Genomic DNA, 16749 nt, shown 5'->3' on the forward strand with positions numbered 1-16749 from the left:
TTACTGTGTTGCCCCAAAAAAAGGTATGACCTTTGACCTTCGACACGATTTTCTCGTGAGCTTGTTGATTTTTCTTCAACAAACAATATAGTACGCTACCAACTTATGGTGACGCTCGGACGTTTGTGATTGAACATTTGATCCGTGGTCTCTATGGAGCCCATTTTACAAAACACAACCCCAATGATTGTAATAATTGGACTTTTTCGTCTATTTTTAGCGCGATGACTTTCTATAAGGAATCACCTTTGCGACGAAGCCATTCTGTTCACAGAATAGACTTTTAATCTTAGTTCAGACACCTGGAATCAAAGTGGCTTGCTTTGTAGCTAGAGCTTTCAAACGCCTCATGCCATTAACTCATGACAAAGAATAAATCGTGTGGCCTGAAGACAAAGCGTTGTACTGTCCAACCATGACCGTTGAGTGATTAGAATATTCTATAAGTGGTACTTTCCAAGTATCTCCGTTTTAATGCCCCAAATCCTTGTTCCTATTCTTTTCCTCCATTGATACTACTCTACCTTCCTCGATGCCCCTCTTTTCTAGGTGCTCAGAATGTTTGCTGGGTGTGAGGGTACAGCAGGGTCCTTTGAAGCCTCTCATGGTTCCTCTCTTTCGAGGACGGCCAAGAAGATCCAGTCAACCACCAGGCCTTCTAGCCAGGGAGGGGTGGAGAAGGCTGCTGCCCTAGAAGATGAAGATTTGGGGATCCATTGTGGATCTTTGGAGCTTTTTTGGATTTTGAAGAACCACACCTTGAGCTTCATAAAAAGTCATATCTAAAAGTCTAGGTAAAGCTCGCCCCACCTCTACACACACTCCCTAATCATCTTGTCTCAATTCTCCATTTTGAATTGCTATCTGCCCGGGGTTTAACCCTCGCAGCCATTGTTTTCCATACAAGATTATGGTCTTAAAAATAAAGAAAACTGATTTTTGAGTAAGTGCGGCAAGTTGTCCGTTTACGACATAAAATTGCTAATTTAATTAACGATATTAGAACCTTCGGGCATCGAAATACATAAATTGGAATTACAAAATTCCTGTTTTTTCAGCGATTATTATGGCTTAAAAGCGGACTTTAGCTTGGACTTTTTGACTTGTACATTTAGACTTATTTACATAATTTCTAATCAGCGAGCTATTTAATAACGTTACTCGTATAATCATATGTTAATTTTGCTTTAAGTTTCTATAGCTTTACTTGATTAAGAAGCTAATACTTCATCTATTTTTGTTGTTGCGTAATTAGATTTTTACGTTCTAATACCTGGTGAGTTTAAATGTAATTTCTAGTATTTTTTGTAAACCACCTATTATCAGATGTAGTTTCAGGTTATCGAAGCCTAACGATAGCCTTAAGAAAGTATAATCATAATGGAAACATTCAGATACCTGCTTAAAACTAATATATATATATTTTTTATTATTATTATTATTTTTACTTAAGATCTTTCCATAAGATCTCTTTATCTCGAGATCTCGAGGCTGTCCTTGTAGACAACCATGTAGACTCTCTACAGGGATGGCTTAAAATGATGGCATCAAAAAAGAAGACCTTTAATTGTGTTGATCGCTAGCGTTGGGTGTGGGTTGAACTTGGTCACTGACCCCACGTGGACTTCATATCACTAAATCAAACCAAAGGACATAGGGTTTTTCCTCACTGCTGCTGACGAGACTATTGGCACCACCAGCGTCCCTCGAGAACTATTCTTTCCACGCTAGACCCGGTAAACTCTTCTTAATCTGTAGGCTCAGATACTTGGCATGAATACCCTAATAACCGCGAGATATCCAAACTCAGCCAGATGTGTAATTGGAGTCCAGAAGTGTTCTTGACCCAAATTAGCGACAATTTTGGGGGGATTTTTGGGAATAATGCGCCTGACGTATACTTGATGATAACCCGAGATACATGAATGTGACCTTCACTAACATCACATATTCCCCATAGATAATACACATACTGGGGGAACTCAACGGTTTTGACCAAGGGTCTCCGGTTGAAGAGCTGCTTCCCTGGGTCTCCAGGTCATTTTTTCATTCTCCAGGTAAGGGGAGAGGAAAAGCTTTGGGTAGCCTGCCCTGGAACGTTCCGAGGTATGGTAATAAATTACACTTTTCATTCTCAAATTCTTACCAAAAAATGTCCCAAGGGGTCTTCTCCAGACTATATCTGAGATATCCAATGTTGGCTCCAGCCAGCTCAAGGAGAACACTTGAGTCACCCTGGACTGCGGAGACAGATGAGGTAGGAATCGTAGCTGATCTGATTCAGACTCTTTATCTTGGTCAGGACCTTTCTCCTGGAAAAATGCTTGAGGGGACTTTTTTCTGATGTCCACCTCAACAAGCCAACTCGAAAGGCGCACACCGGTCAACGTCCCCACGCATTGGCCATACAGATCCTCCAAAAACCCCGTCACCACACTCACCCTATCGCTCAAACCTTCTTAATATCCCTCATCTTCAAGATGCAATCATCGTATGCCGATTTTTTCTTTTTTTCTTTTCTTGTCCCGAAGAACCAATTACGGCCGAAAGGAATTGTCAACGGTGATCAAAGCCACGCTGAACCACGGTAGTTAAAATACCAGAGGTTGGTATTTCTCGGGTTACGGCTGCGCACGCACATTCATAACCTGCATGACATTTACCCAGGCTGTGGTAATGAGTTTTGCGATGTAATTACAGTACAGTGCCGTGTTCTCTGCTAGGAAACCCTGTTCTGTTATTAAACCTCATACCGCGATCCCCTGAACTTTAAAGCCAAATATTAAACATTTATAACAGAAGAGTGTTCCCTTCACTCCGACGTGACCTATTTTAGATACGGGAATTTGTTAAAAATGGCCGTCCGCACAAAATATAAACCTTTTGATGCCGTATCAAGCAGTGTTTTTTTGTTTTTTTTGCCTGGTTGAGATGAAGGTGACACATTGCGCTTTAACATACAATAAATGGGTATTTCCTGGACGTTTGTTACTTTCGCATAAGCCAGATAACTAGAGCTTGAGGCATTTCAGACAATAGGTGTTTGTCACGTAAAAAACAGATTACTGGCCTCTCTCTGCAAAAAAAATAAATGTAAAGCTCAATACTGCCCCCTCAAGGCCTTCATAAGTATCTGCAGATTTATATTTTTTTTTTATTTTTTTTTTTTTTTTTTTATTTTTTTTGTACTGAATGAGAATTTTTCGATTTTGTTTAATTTCTAATTTTTTTTATAAAAAATTTTTGGAAATAATTTGAATAGAATGTGGAATCTTTAGATAAAAATTAAAAAAAATTCTTCAAAAGAACTTGATACGGATTTGATGTAAAAACAGAGACCATTTTCAAAATTCGATAACGATAATATAACATTCACTATTCCATGATGCATATGGCACCCTGGTCCTGATTGTCTACATTTTTGCCTTTTTCTTGTTTTGCCGGTAAATAAAATTTTGAAAAATAGGAGATCGTTTCTAAGACTTGTAGAAGGAAACGGCTATAATCTTGTCTGTCATTGGCCAAGATGGCCATAGATCAGGACGTGTTGTCACCTTGCATGATCTTAGGTTTCCATCTTGGGTTTCCATCACCAAAAATTGACTTAAAGTGGAAAATAACTCACTTACTAATCTCAACTGACCTTAAGCCTTTCACCTATCATAGTTGGACCTTGAGGATACCCCTTACCTCTGCTTACCTTCTCGTTGGTTTCAGCCAACCTTGAGCTTTTGCTTGTCCGGATTTCACCCACTTGCTAAATACATATATATTGAACTGCTATCTGCCACGTCTTTGTGGTCAATGTCACCTTTTGGTGGACCATCATAAGCCTGAGTGTCTACAATACCCCAATGGCTCGACTCCAGGGGAATTGCAGCTATGGTAGGTGAAGAATGCAACCGGCAATGCAATCTTCCACATCGGGACCCTCTCCTGCGTAGGGTAGATCAGTTCCTTCTCATCTGGGTTTGTTTACGTTGACATAGAGAAGAGAAAGTTAGCGCTCCACTTGACCAAGGAGTAGGTCCTTGTCACCGTTAGAACACACATGGTTGAGACATACATGAAGTCCCAAACCATGTGCATATTAGTAAAAGCAGACCAGACTAAATGGACCAAATGGTTCCATCAAATTCTATGGTCGACCTATGTCTCTGCCACCCCCCAGAAGCCCCCTCCATAATCTGCACCCTCTTTTTTTAAGGTATGCTTTGCCTTTAAGACACAAAGTGCCAGGATATTACATCATATGGTATGCAGCACCTTCTAAATTATGGAGGCTATGCTCCATTGTGTAAATGTTAACCCCATCTGTGAGCAACGGGACACCAGAGGGCCCGATTGCCCCAGAGGGGGAAATATGCCTGCCGGTTTGGCAGCAGGGGATTGCCGTCCCCCCTGGACCTGCCGCCTTGCCTAGTCGACCTAGATCTAAATTTTACTTAAGACTCAAACGCTTCAAACTGACCTTGGCCGCCAAAAAAACAAGGTCAAAAAAACATAGTCTGGCTTGAATGCGCTTATCCAGATATGAGATCTGTACTTTTTCTGTGCTCTGGTCATTTGTTTTTCCTGTTATTTTGCGAATGAATGAATAGCAGCCCCTAACGTACAATATATTGGGATATAAAAATTTAAAAAAAGTATATGAGATAAAGAAATGCCGGAACAGAGCAAGTACGACGCCATTTGTTATTTTACACGTGCTATTTTTTTTTTTTTAAGGGAAAAAAATATTGAATTATTAGTTTTTAAAAATCCATCTTTGTTAAAATCTTCTTAAAATCCACCTGAAAACGGCTATGTTCCTCGTGGAGAAGAACTCTCGGAGACATCAGAGTCTCCGTGAAAAAAAGATATTATAGAGACAGTTAGAAAAATGGGTGAAAACATGGAGATTTAGATTGTAAGCTCAGAATCCCACCATTCTTGCCAGGAACTTTGTATGAAAGCGCCGTGAGGCTAGGTGTCAATCTCACGGGCAGGGTCCTCAGGTCCTGTTCTATTTATATGTGTAAATGTATCTTTATGTATTTATTAACCACTTTTCGATTTAATTTGTACAGCGCAGCGGAATATGTTAGCATTTAATTAATAAAGAAGGAGAGTAGTCTGACATAATAGACTCTTCTAAGCCACCTTCACCAAGAACATGTACTTCATAATTGCAGCTCCCTGTGCTGCTCAGGAGAAGACCTCTTCAACCGGTTCCATGATCCCCACTGGGGCAGATACTTGGGAAGGTATGGACAAAAGTATTCGGACACCTGACCATTACACCAACAGAGGCTTTGATGACATCACATTCTAAATACATAGACATTAATATGAAGTCAGCACCCCCTTTGCAGATATAACGGCTTCTGCTCTTCTGGGAAGGATTTCCACAAGATTTTGGGGAGTCTCTGTGGGAATTTTTGCCCATTCATCCAGTAGAGCGTCTGTGAGGTCCAGCACTGATGTTGGACGAGACGCCCGGCTCGCAATCTCCATTCCAGTTCATCCCAAAGGTGTTTGTTGGGGTTGAGGTCGGGGCTCTGTGTGGCCGGTCAAGTTCTTCCACCCCAAACTCATCCAACCAGGTCTTTATGGAGCTTGCTTTGTGCGCTGGGGCGCAGTCTGGAATAGGAAAGGGTCTCCCCCAAACTGTTCCCACAAAGTTGGAAGCCGAACATTGTCCAAAATATTGTTATTCATATTACATTTATATTATCTATATTATTTTTTTATTTTATTTATATATTATTATTTATTAGTGTATATACGGTACATATATATATATATATATCTTTACAAATCATGTAATTATTGTAATTCTGAATATTCTTAGCAGCCGTAAAGAGGCATTTTAGAGACTTTTATCCCGTTCAGTCTTTTTATTTATATATTTTTATATATATTTGTACAATTTTTACATTATATTTAAATTATATTTCTATATTATTATTATTTATTAGTATACATATATATATTTCTGTACAAACGCGAGCATGCCCATTAGTCATGTCATCCAGCGCTTATGTAACTACGTCATCGCATAAAGCGACGCCCACCAATCGCTGACAGGTGCCCAGCTACCGGGCGCTTATGGGAATTGTAGTTCTTCTTGTACCTCCGTCTCCCTGGCCTGCGTTGGATCTGTAGTCTCTCGAGGACTACTCTTCCCATCAAGCCTTGCGTTCGAAGCGATATCAGGAACCTTCCCGAAGCTTGCTGCGTAGTTACATCAGAGGAAGCCGAGTCCTTGTCGCATTTGTACTTGTGAGGGGCTTTTAAAACTCTAGGACAAGTGGGGTGAGTAATAACTCGCGAATATATAGAATAAAGGGTAAAAATAACTGCTGAGTCAGTGCGGCGAGCTATTGTTTGTGTAATTAACGTTTTATGCATTTTTTTCCTAATTTTACAATTATTCCTCATTATATTATGTTTCTTTTATATTTAAACCTATAAATTATGTAAGATATATGTGTTTTATTATTATTAGTGTTATTATTAACTAAAATATATATTTTTTATTATTTATTATGAGATTTTTTTTTGTATTTATTATTTTTATTTTATTATGCCTGACATATATATTTTATTTTATGTATTATTTTTATTTTATTGTTATGCCTGAGATATATATTTTATTTGTTGTATTGTTTATTCTGATTTATTATTTTTATTTTATTGTTATGTCTGAGATATATATTTTATTTGTTGTATTGTTTATTGGTATTTATTATTTTTATTTTATTGTTATGTCTGAGATATATATTTTTTTTTGTATTGCTATTGGTATTTATTATTATTATTATTACTATTATTTTCATTGTTATGCCTGAGATATATATATATATTTTTTTTGTATTGTTATCGATATTTATTATTATTATTATTTTTATTGTTATGCCTGAGATATATTTTATATGAGCTCCTACTGTTATGTTTCCAGGAGAGGTGATCCGGTAGACGAGCAAGATGTTTGCAGCGAGATTGGTCTGCCTTCGCAGCGTGCCTGCGCTGGCCTTGCGCCCGACACTGACCCAGGGCTCTCCCGCTCTGAGGAACACCACGCTGAAGACCCAGCAGTGGCTTCTGCAGCCCAACCAGGTGAGCCCACCTTCTCCGTCCTTAACACGGTTATACAATGGATAATGAACTATACAGATGGCCCTGTTGGGTATGTGTGGGGTATGGTGGTGCGTGTACATAGATGACACGTGTCGGGAGGCAGCCGCCGGCTACGTTCCCTGTGACTCTCTACGGTAGGGAAGGACCAAGATCCTTCCGAAAGTGTATCGAGCGCCAAGAGACGGCTGCCTCGTTCCCCGGCTGTACGGTGCCCAGACGGTCAGCAATACCCTTTAGTGGACCAACGTTCATAAAGTAACAGTTCACGTAAGCTTTGAGCTCCAACTTCTGAAGACGGGACCTCTGGAGCTTCTGACTCTGAGCATTGAGCCAATGAAAGGTATCTCGGACCTCCTTGACGCGGTTACAGGAGAAGTCCTCTTATGTACCTGATGTATCACGCATTCATAACTATAACATACGTGCTAATAGCATCGTACACTATGGGGTACTTTAACAGCGGTGGTCTTCTCCGACAGGGTCATTCAACCAAAGCCAGGTTCGGGCTGCGCCGTGGCAAATCCGCTCGCGAAGAACTCAAAGAGGCCGTTTTGGAACCGTCAGTGGGGACGGCTGCCAGAAGTAAGTGACATGGCTTTAGTGATTGGTTCCCGCAGCTTTCCCCGTCTCCGCTGTACCGGAAACTCTCACCGGCCGATACCCCGGAGGACGTGCCGTGGAGTATAAATGCGTGATACGCAGGAAGAAAATGAAGCTCCTGTGTATAACACTCGCCCACCGGGTCAGGTCGCTGGCTGGTGATCGGTGAGACTGATCGGTGGCCTCAAGAGTCATTCATCAGATAGCAATTTATTAGTTTAAAATAAATTAAAAAAAATAATCTGTAAGCATTATTAGATCACATGACACGGTGAGTCCGATCAATAATCAGTGACCCAAAATGTCGCTAATAAGTGATCAGATACTAATCAGTATGATTAGATCACTGCTGACCAATAGGAGTGCAGCTGACCTGGAAGCACCTTTGACTTCCAGGTCGGCGCCATTGACGTTTTTTTTTTTTTTTATGATTATTATTTATTTATTTTTCTTTTGTTGATGCTTTGAATTGGTGACTTGGTCCTATGGGGGCTGAAGACACAAGCGTTAACCCCTTTAATGAATGCACCAATTTGTATTCAGTAGAAGCAGCCTCCCAGCAGAGTTGGTACAGGCTGATACAGTGAGGGACTTTAAACATGCACGGGATAGGCATACGGCTCCTGAATCTAAGATGAGACCAACGACTGGTTAAGGTCTGAGTCTTTACAGCAGGAGAAACGGGGCGACTAGACGGGGGCCGGATAAGTCTTATGGGTGTCTGTTGGTGGTTTCCGCTATCTGTTATACTCTGTACTTAATGTTGTAATTCCTCCCCACTTTACAGTTGATTTGACCGGCAGACTGGTCGTTGCGGGGGGCGCCGTGGTTGGTCTTGGCGCTCTGTGTTACTATGGACTGGGAATGTCTAATGAAATCGGGGCGGTGGAGAAGGCTGTGTACGTTACAGATACCTTTTATTGCTCTGTTTCATCATTTTTGGAATCGATTTCTTTTTTTCTCTCTCTATCTTTTTCTCTTTTTCTTTTTTTCTTTTTTCTTTTTTCTTTTTTTTTTTTTTTTTTTCTTTTTCATTTCTGTCTCATGAAATGTTTTATTTTCATTTATTTGTTTGCTTCTTTGCAGAATTTGGCCCCAGTACGTAAAAGACAGAATCAGGTCGACCTACATGTACTTTGCCGGCAGCATCGGCCTCACGGCTCTGTCTGCCGTAGCGGTTAGCAGGTCGCCGGCTCTCCTGAACCTGATGATGAGAGGCTCCTGGCTGGTGAGAATCTATGCTAGACTCTGTTGCTATGGCGACATCATCTGTCACGTCATACCTCGTTAGCCACGACGTAACAATTGATAGCCATAAAAAATACAAGGCATCCGCAGGATCTACGTTCTGCGTGTGTGTTCTATACATGCAACTTAAATAAATTCAAATATTTTGACATTTTGGGCTCCCTTTTTAAGAAAAAATATACCCCAAAATTTCTTAGCCCGCCGTATTTGAGCCCAAGGGCTACAGTGACAACTGTTTGATTTCAACACTTTCTTTTATTATTTCCTTGGAAACATAGAATTTGCCGGCAGATGCATGACCCCATGCATGTTTAAATCCCCTCGCTGTATTAGCCTCTACCACCTCTGCTGGCAGGCTGCTCCACTGATCTACCACCCACCCCGAAGCAAAACTTCTTTATTAAGGATAACCGGTTGGGAAAATCCTTCACGAATAGCTACTCAAGTTCATAGCTTCCAAAATAATTCCTATGTTTTCTATGTTATAAAAAATGTGCTGCCTTAAAAATAGCCATTTTTGGCTTGTAAGCATTTTTTTCTATTTTATATAGATTATAATTTGTAACAATGAGGTGTTTTTGTTTTATATAGCGCCATCATATTCCGCAGCGCTGTACCATGGGTGTTTATTTACAGCACTTTAACTAAAAAGCGATGTTTTCTCGTATCGTTCTAGGCCATCGGGGCGACCTTCGCAGCAATGATCGGAGCCGGGATGCTCCTGCGATCCATCTCATACGAACAGAGTCCCGGAGCCAAGCATCTCGCGTGGATGTTACATGCTGGTACGCCGAGCCCACTGGTTTAACGGTCCCCGTTATAATCTGAAACCGTTAACGCACCAGTTTTAGATGGTCTTACTCAGTTGGGCGGTAGTCATGGCGACAGCTCGGGATACTTAATGTTCCTGTTCACTGGACCACGATGATGGCTACGTTTAGACACCCAAGCGTTTGTGAAGAAGACATATAGCCTTACCTGGGGGTATTTCAGGGGGATATAAACTGTACGCATGTCAATCGTAGATCTGCTTGCTAACATCGGCTTCCTCTTCGCAGGTGTGATGGGCGCCGTGGTGGCTCCTTTAACGTTGTTAGGAGGGCCCCTGCTTATAAGGGCCGCCTGGTACACGGCTGGCATTGTAGGGGGTCTGTCCACGGTAGCCATGTGTGCACCAAGTGAGAAGTTTCTCAACATGGGAGGACCGCTGGGCGTTGGTCTGGGCCTTGTCCTTGCATCATCTATCGGTAAGTAGAAGCGATATTCTTCCTTGGTTGCGCCATTTGTGGGGTTCCTACCCAGAGCCGCAGCCTCCGGATCCGCTTCCCTCCAGGGTAGGGCTGCGAAGTAGGCCGCATCCTCGGGCTTGAGTAACGCATGCGCCGAGCTCAGCGGCGTAAATCTGTTGTAGGCGGGGGAGGCATGACCTCTCATCAGATGGTGCAGCCTCATTGGTGGGACCATAGTTGAAGGAGGAACGGGGGCAGAACTTCTCAGGCCTGCATCACTTCACTGTGTCACTGAGGGGGTGGCGCCCTGACATTGGTGGGAGGAGCCCGAAGCCTTGTATAAACCCTGCTCTTTTGTGCTTGTATGTTGCCAAGTTCAACTTCAGGGTAGTAGTCGAAGTCTAATCTGATGTTTCTCTTCTGACCACTTTTCTTCTTCCGTTCCAGGAAGTGCTTTCCTTCCTCCAACCTCTGCGTTTGGGGCTGGCCTCTACTCCGTTGCGATATACGGGGGTCTGGTGTTATTTGGGATGTTCCTTCTGTACGACACACAGAAAGTCATCAAACGGGCCGAGACCCATCCGGCGTACGGGGTACAAAAGTTCGACCCGATTAATTCGTAAGTATTCAAGCTTTTTCAATAAATAAAATTAAAAACGATGACTGTTTTTAAGAGCTTTTATCTGTATTTAATTCTGGAAATAAATCTTAATTATTTTTAGTTCGTATACCAACCTAGAACATATTAAAAAATATATATATTTTTTTTTCCAGTTTTATATAGTTGTACATTGTGTGTTGGAGCCGCCATCTTGCTGCCCCATCACAGGGTTTAACCCCTTAAGGACAATGGGCGGTTCCTAAACCCATTGAAAACAATGCATTTTGAGCCCGTACATGTACGGGCTTTGTCATTAAGGGGTTAAATCCCTGCCGCCCCTGTTATTTGTGATAATAGCTTTACTGAAACCCCGCGCGGCTGGAAACATTATTCTAGCGCTAGAGGCTCCTGCACGGTCCGCTAAAACAAGGCGGGGCGAGGACAGGAAGTGACTTGCCACTTCCTGTTTGGGCGGGAAAATCTTGTCTTTATATTCTGTATCTGTGAACCTGATGACGATGCCATGTTTTTTTTTGTCTGTAGGTGCCTGGGAATCTACACAGATACCTTGAACATCTTTATCCGCGTGGCCATGATAATGGCCGGTGGGGGAGGGGGCAAAAGGAAATGAACCCGTAAAAATAAGAGTTCTGCCCCAAAGCACTTTACACGCCTCCTGGATCTTGAATACGCGCTTATGCAAACATCAAAGATGCGCGTCGATTGAATCGTTTGTTTAGATTTCTGAACTCATTATGTATAATTCTCATTCATAATATCGAGGACCGGAATGGAAGAAGGGGGGGGGGCGGAAAATGTCTTTTACCATCCAATCTTCAAGGATTCCTTTCCGAGATGGAGACGCAGAGGTCGGAATAATTGCAGCTGTAACGGGTCATCAAAGTGGGTTTATAGTGATGTCATAAACTGAACACCTATTTGTTCCGGGAAATAAAAACATTTTGTTTTTCAAAGTGGCTTTAAAGAAATTGCTTCCAGAAATATGTTATATGTTTTATATATATATTATTATTCTTCTGTAAGAGCAGGGGAGGAAAAAAAATAATCTAGGCTTTGATTGTAACCAGCGAGGTGCAGATATGTCAGGACCCTTAAATATTTCTGTTAAAATTTTTGTATTTTTGTTAATATATATAATAAATCTACGTTGGACACTTGTTTAGTTTATGTGTAGTTTTGGGTAAAAATGAATCAACTGGGGTTTCGTTCAGAGCCCACAGATGAAAGAAGTAGAGAGAGGGAGAGCAAAGATGGACAAGAGAAAGGGGAGAAAAGAAAGTGTCCTCTGATGGTTGCCGAGACATCGGTTATATCGGATGCATTCTGTGTTGGGTGCATCTTGGTTGGATCCGTAACATTAAGATTTCACCAAAACAATGGTAGGGAATCTTCTGATTGGTGAACAATGCCAACGCTGTTGGAGATGTTTCTCCACCATGTGGACACCACTAATGGTTGGAATCTCCTGTGATCCCATGGATGGTCCAGCACTATACAGTAATAACCCCCTAGTGTTGTATACTGTATTAACCCCTCTAGTGCTGTACACAGTAATCTAGGTAGCCATTGACAAAAACCTGGTTTTATCTCATTTTGCTCCAATAAACTCTGCAGACCTGGAGGCCGCCATTGTTGTCAGTCATGTGATATTTTGGGTGACTTTCTTGGCTCGAACGTTGGGCTGATGCTTTATGGCAATGCTAATGAAGTCTGTTCCTCTATTGACTTTTAATAGAGTGTCATGCTGGGTGATTAAGACTGAGCCATTCCATTGTTTTCCCACAGGCAGTATGATAAGGAGTCGGGGGGGTTTAGTAGATCGGGGCTCAGATAACAGAGCGAGAATCATACAAACGGCTGATATGCAGCTGCCTGAAAACATTATATTATGGAGGCAAAAACTACAACTGGGTTAAAAAAGAAAATAGCAAAATACTGTATTTGCTCGATTATAAAATGATGGTTATTTTTCAGGGCAAATGCTCTGAAAAATACCCCTCGTCTAATATTCAAGGTCATCTTCTAATCAGATATCAAATAGAGGTCTGACTACAAGTCTAAGATCCAGATCCCCGCAGCGCTGCAGGGGACCCGGATCCTCCTCTCCGGCAGCAGGTGGAGGTCTGTGCGATGCGCGCAGGCAACCTCCACTGCTGCCGGGGCTTCTATGACGCCGTGCACAGGCTGCCCCACTAGACACGAAGGAAACTGATAAGTTGGGGAGGGTAAGAGTGGCATATGGGGGGACATAAGGGCTTTCTAGAGGCAGAGTGGCATTTAGGGGGTTAATAGGAAGGCAGAGTGGCATATAAGGGGTTAAAAGGAATATCAGGGAAGCAGAGTGGCATATAGGGGGTTAAAAGACATATCTGGGGGGCAGAGTGGCATATAGGGGGTATAAGGTATTTCTGGTGGGCAGATGTGCATAACTGGGGGCAGGTTGGCAAATAAAAGGAAATAAAAACAAAAAAATGCATTTTTCTCAATCATAGTTTTTATTAAATATGAAAAAAATAGTTTACATGTGAATTAATATTTACTGGTAAAACTTTTTTCTTATCGGGTCGTCTTATATTCAGGCTTTTTTCCATAAATTAATCTTCAAATTTTAGGTTGTCGTCTTATAATTGAGCAAAATACGATATATCAAAATATTATCCTGTTTTCCTTCCTTATCTCCTTTCTTCTCTTATTTCCTTTCATTATCTTTAATCCTCCTTTCTTCTCTTTAATCCTCCTTTCAACTCTTTCTGTATATATATATATTTTTTTTTTATTTTTTTTTTAAATACAAGAAAAAGTTTAAGAATGAAAACCCGGTGCGTGTCTTGGATGATGCCAGCATTTAAGATTCCACCTCCCTGGATAACGAGATCGACAAAGGATTACCTATAAGCAAATCATCTTATACTTAGCTTTGACATCTGTGCTGCGCTAAATATAAACCAGACGCTTTACGTAAGGATATTCAAAGGTGGTAAAGCCGGACGCTGCGTTTTAAAAAAAGAAGAAAAATATATATAATTAAAAAAAAAATGGAAGAGTTTGAGAAATGAGAAGAGATTCTAATATTAATATATATTTTTTAATAATAATATTATAAAGAAGCCGAGATGGTTAAGTATAAGAATATGTGCCTGTAGTATCGGGGCATGTACACTAGAGGGCGCCAATAGAAAACATACAAGTTAAACAGAAACCGAGAACCTGCTGGCCGACCCGTTCCCCACCGTCTAGTCTGCCCGTTTCTCCTTAATCAGTCGTTGGTCTCGTCTTCGATTCCGAAGCCATATGTTTATCCCATCCTCATTGTATTAGCCTCTACCACTTCTGCTGGGAGGCGGTTCCACTTATCTACCACCCTCTCAGTAAAGTAAAACTCCATTGCATTCCATCTAAGCCGCTGACCCTCTAGTTTTAGATTGCGACCTCGGAGCCAGTATTATCGAATCAATCCCTGTCCTGAAACTCTCCAACTTAACGATAGGGGAGAGAGAGAACTTAATAAGGAGGAATAATCACGCCCATCCTGAGAACAGGAAGTTAAGATGGAAGCTCCCATTGGAAACCAGTAACGGGGGTTTCTGACACATATGTATCGCTTATTATAATCTAAAAACAACTTTACACGGGATTATTTAGGGTATGGAGCTTTAAAATATACCCCCTCCTATGGTTCTTAGTACCTCGAGGCAGGGGGGTGAGGTTTGGTCATGCCCATTCCCACCGTCTTTATGCCCACTTCCACCCAGGTAATACCAACTCACACCTACTCCCCACCCACTTCCTATCGCTCCAAAGTTTAACTCGAAGAAACTCCCCCCCATTAAGTGTTAGCCCCGCCCCAGATCACAGTCACACCCCCAGAAAAAAAGAGGCGCCCCCCCCAGGTACATCATTGTACAGATCAGAGGTCCCTTTAAAACTTGGCTCTGCACTAGTGATAGTTTTCGGCATTCCTGGGAACTGTCAGGGTTTCTCCCGGAGACTCTTGGTGAAGCTTCACTTTTGCGGGTCACCACGGAGAATCTCCTGGTCGCGGGAGCCCCGTTGCGGCACGTCCCATTCCCCGCCCACTTCCCCTCCAACCACACCCAGTTTTCCTGTGTGGGGGGCTTTACAGAGAACCATTGTGGAGACAGAGAGGCCTAATAATAGACGAGCCACCTCTGCTATAGACTGCGTATGCAAAGGACTTGTGTCTATGGCCAGAGAGGTGCCATTTTGTTTTAGGGGTGTGGTTAGGGGTGGGGATTTACCTAGACTATTTGTGTGGCTTTCTGCCCTATTGCGGGGTATTTGTGTTACTGGGCGGGGAATTTAGAAGAATAATGGGGTTTTATTCACCCCGTTTAATTTATAAAGCCGTTTCCTGCTGTTTCTATACACATTATCGGGGCTTTTAGGGCTGTAGAACCCTGTGATCCCCTCATACCCAGCAAACATTCTGACCTCCTAGAAAAGAGGGGCATCGGGGGAGGAGAGAGGGTCATCAGGGAGGAAAGAGGGGCAACAGGGGAGGAAAGAGGGGCACCAGGGGAGTAAAATGAAGCAAAGAGGAGGAAAATTGGTCAATAGGGAAAATATATACCAACAATTAAGTTTATGTATTTTATTATTATTATTTTTCAGTTACGCTTGCTTGTTTTTTCCCCTCCCCGTATATTTTAAAACTACCGGAGTCAGAAAAAAAAGTGAGAAAAGGGTGAATATTGCATGGTCTTATATCCGTTATGGCATCAGCAAAGCGCCACTTTGAGCAAGGTGTAAAAAATATTGTGGTTTCCATGGCAACTCGTATTAGGTATGCAAGAGCCTATAGGCCGAAAGCCTTTCCTGCTGATACATGACACCACAAATTGAAGATTTTTTTTTTTTTTACTCTTTCCTCCCCTGTTTTCACACTTTTCCAGAAATGAATAAATTAACAGACCTCTGTTTTATTCGTCCAATTATCTTTGCATAATGAGCATTTATAATTATAAGAAAAGAGTAACCCAATTTTGATGTTACGGCATTCTTTTTTTTTCTTTAGTTCCTTTATCCTATATATAGAGGTCCAGCCTCCCCATTCAGCCCCCCATCCTGCCTCACCATCCAGCCTCCTCATTCAGCCCCCTCATCCAGCCTCCCCATCCTCCCCATTCAGCCTCCCCATCTAGCCTTCCCCCCATCCAGCCTCCCCATCCAGCCTTTCCCTCATCCTCCCCATTCAGCCTCCCCATCCAGCCTTCCCTCCATCCTCCCCAGTCAGCCTCCCCATCCAGCCTTCCCCCCATCCTCCTCATTCAGCCTCCCCTTCCAGCCTCCCCCTCTAGCCTTCCCCCCCATCCTCCCCATCCAGCCTCCTCATCTAGCCTTTCCCTCATCCTCCCCATCCAGCCTCCCTCTCTAGCCCCCCCATTCAGCCTCCCCATCCAGCCTTCCCCCATTCAGCCTCCTCATCCAGCCTCCCCCCATCCTCCCCATTCAGCCCCCCCTCCTGCTTCCCAATGTTTCTTTGCCCCCCCTTTCATTTGGTTAGCGAGCCAGTGGCACGGATGGATCCTGGGTGCAATTCCAATCTCTGCCACTAGAGGAGAATGTATGCATGTATACCTAATACCCCCCCCCCAAACCCGACTCTATTCCTCTCCACCCCAAAACTTTCCTTGTCAGTTACTCACCATTGGGTTCATCAGCCCAAGAGAAAATTGGGTCGTTAGTTGATACCTCATACCTTCTATTGGGCCAACAGATCTAGACTCTGATCTAGATCTGGGCCCTTCTATTGGGATGTAAAGTTACCTAAGGTTTCAGGACCTCTGAGGTCTCCTTTCCAGATGGAATGGATCCATGGCCATTCCCTCTTCAGGAGAGGTCTATGAGCTTCTGAATGCTTAGGTAATTTTTTCTACCAACTTCAACTAAAGACTCGGTCCCCGAGAT

At 42.5% G+C, this 16749-nt stretch overlaps 1 protein-coding gene across 1 annotated transcript; it reads left to right on the top strand.

Moving 5' to 3' along the window:
• Nucleotides 1–6197: 6197 nt before the first annotated feature.
• GHITM (growth hormone inducible transmembrane protein) lies at nucleotides 6198–11774 on the top strand. The gene is made up of 9 exons (XM_053450954.1): nucleotides 6198–6297; nucleotides 6944–7101; nucleotides 7602–7704; nucleotides 8510–8621; nucleotides 8809–8950; nucleotides 9647–9755; nucleotides 10029–10217; nucleotides 10647–10818; nucleotides 11344–11774. Exons 2-9 carry the CDS (start codon nucleotides 6970–6972, stop codon nucleotides 11429–11431), a joined length of 1047 nt encoding a protein of 348 aa, XP_053306929.1. The 5' UTR covers nucleotides 6198–6297; nucleotides 6944–6969; the 3' UTR covers nucleotides 11432–11774.
• Nucleotides 11775–16749: the final 4975 nt, after the last annotated feature.

The sequence above is a fragment of the Spea bombifrons genome, chromosome 11, assembly GCF_027358695.1.
Source record: "Spea bombifrons isolate aSpeBom1 chromosome 11, aSpeBom1.2.pri, whole genome shotgun sequence".
NCBI lineage: Eukaryota > Metazoa > Chordata > Amphibia > Anura > Pelobatidae > Spea > Spea bombifrons.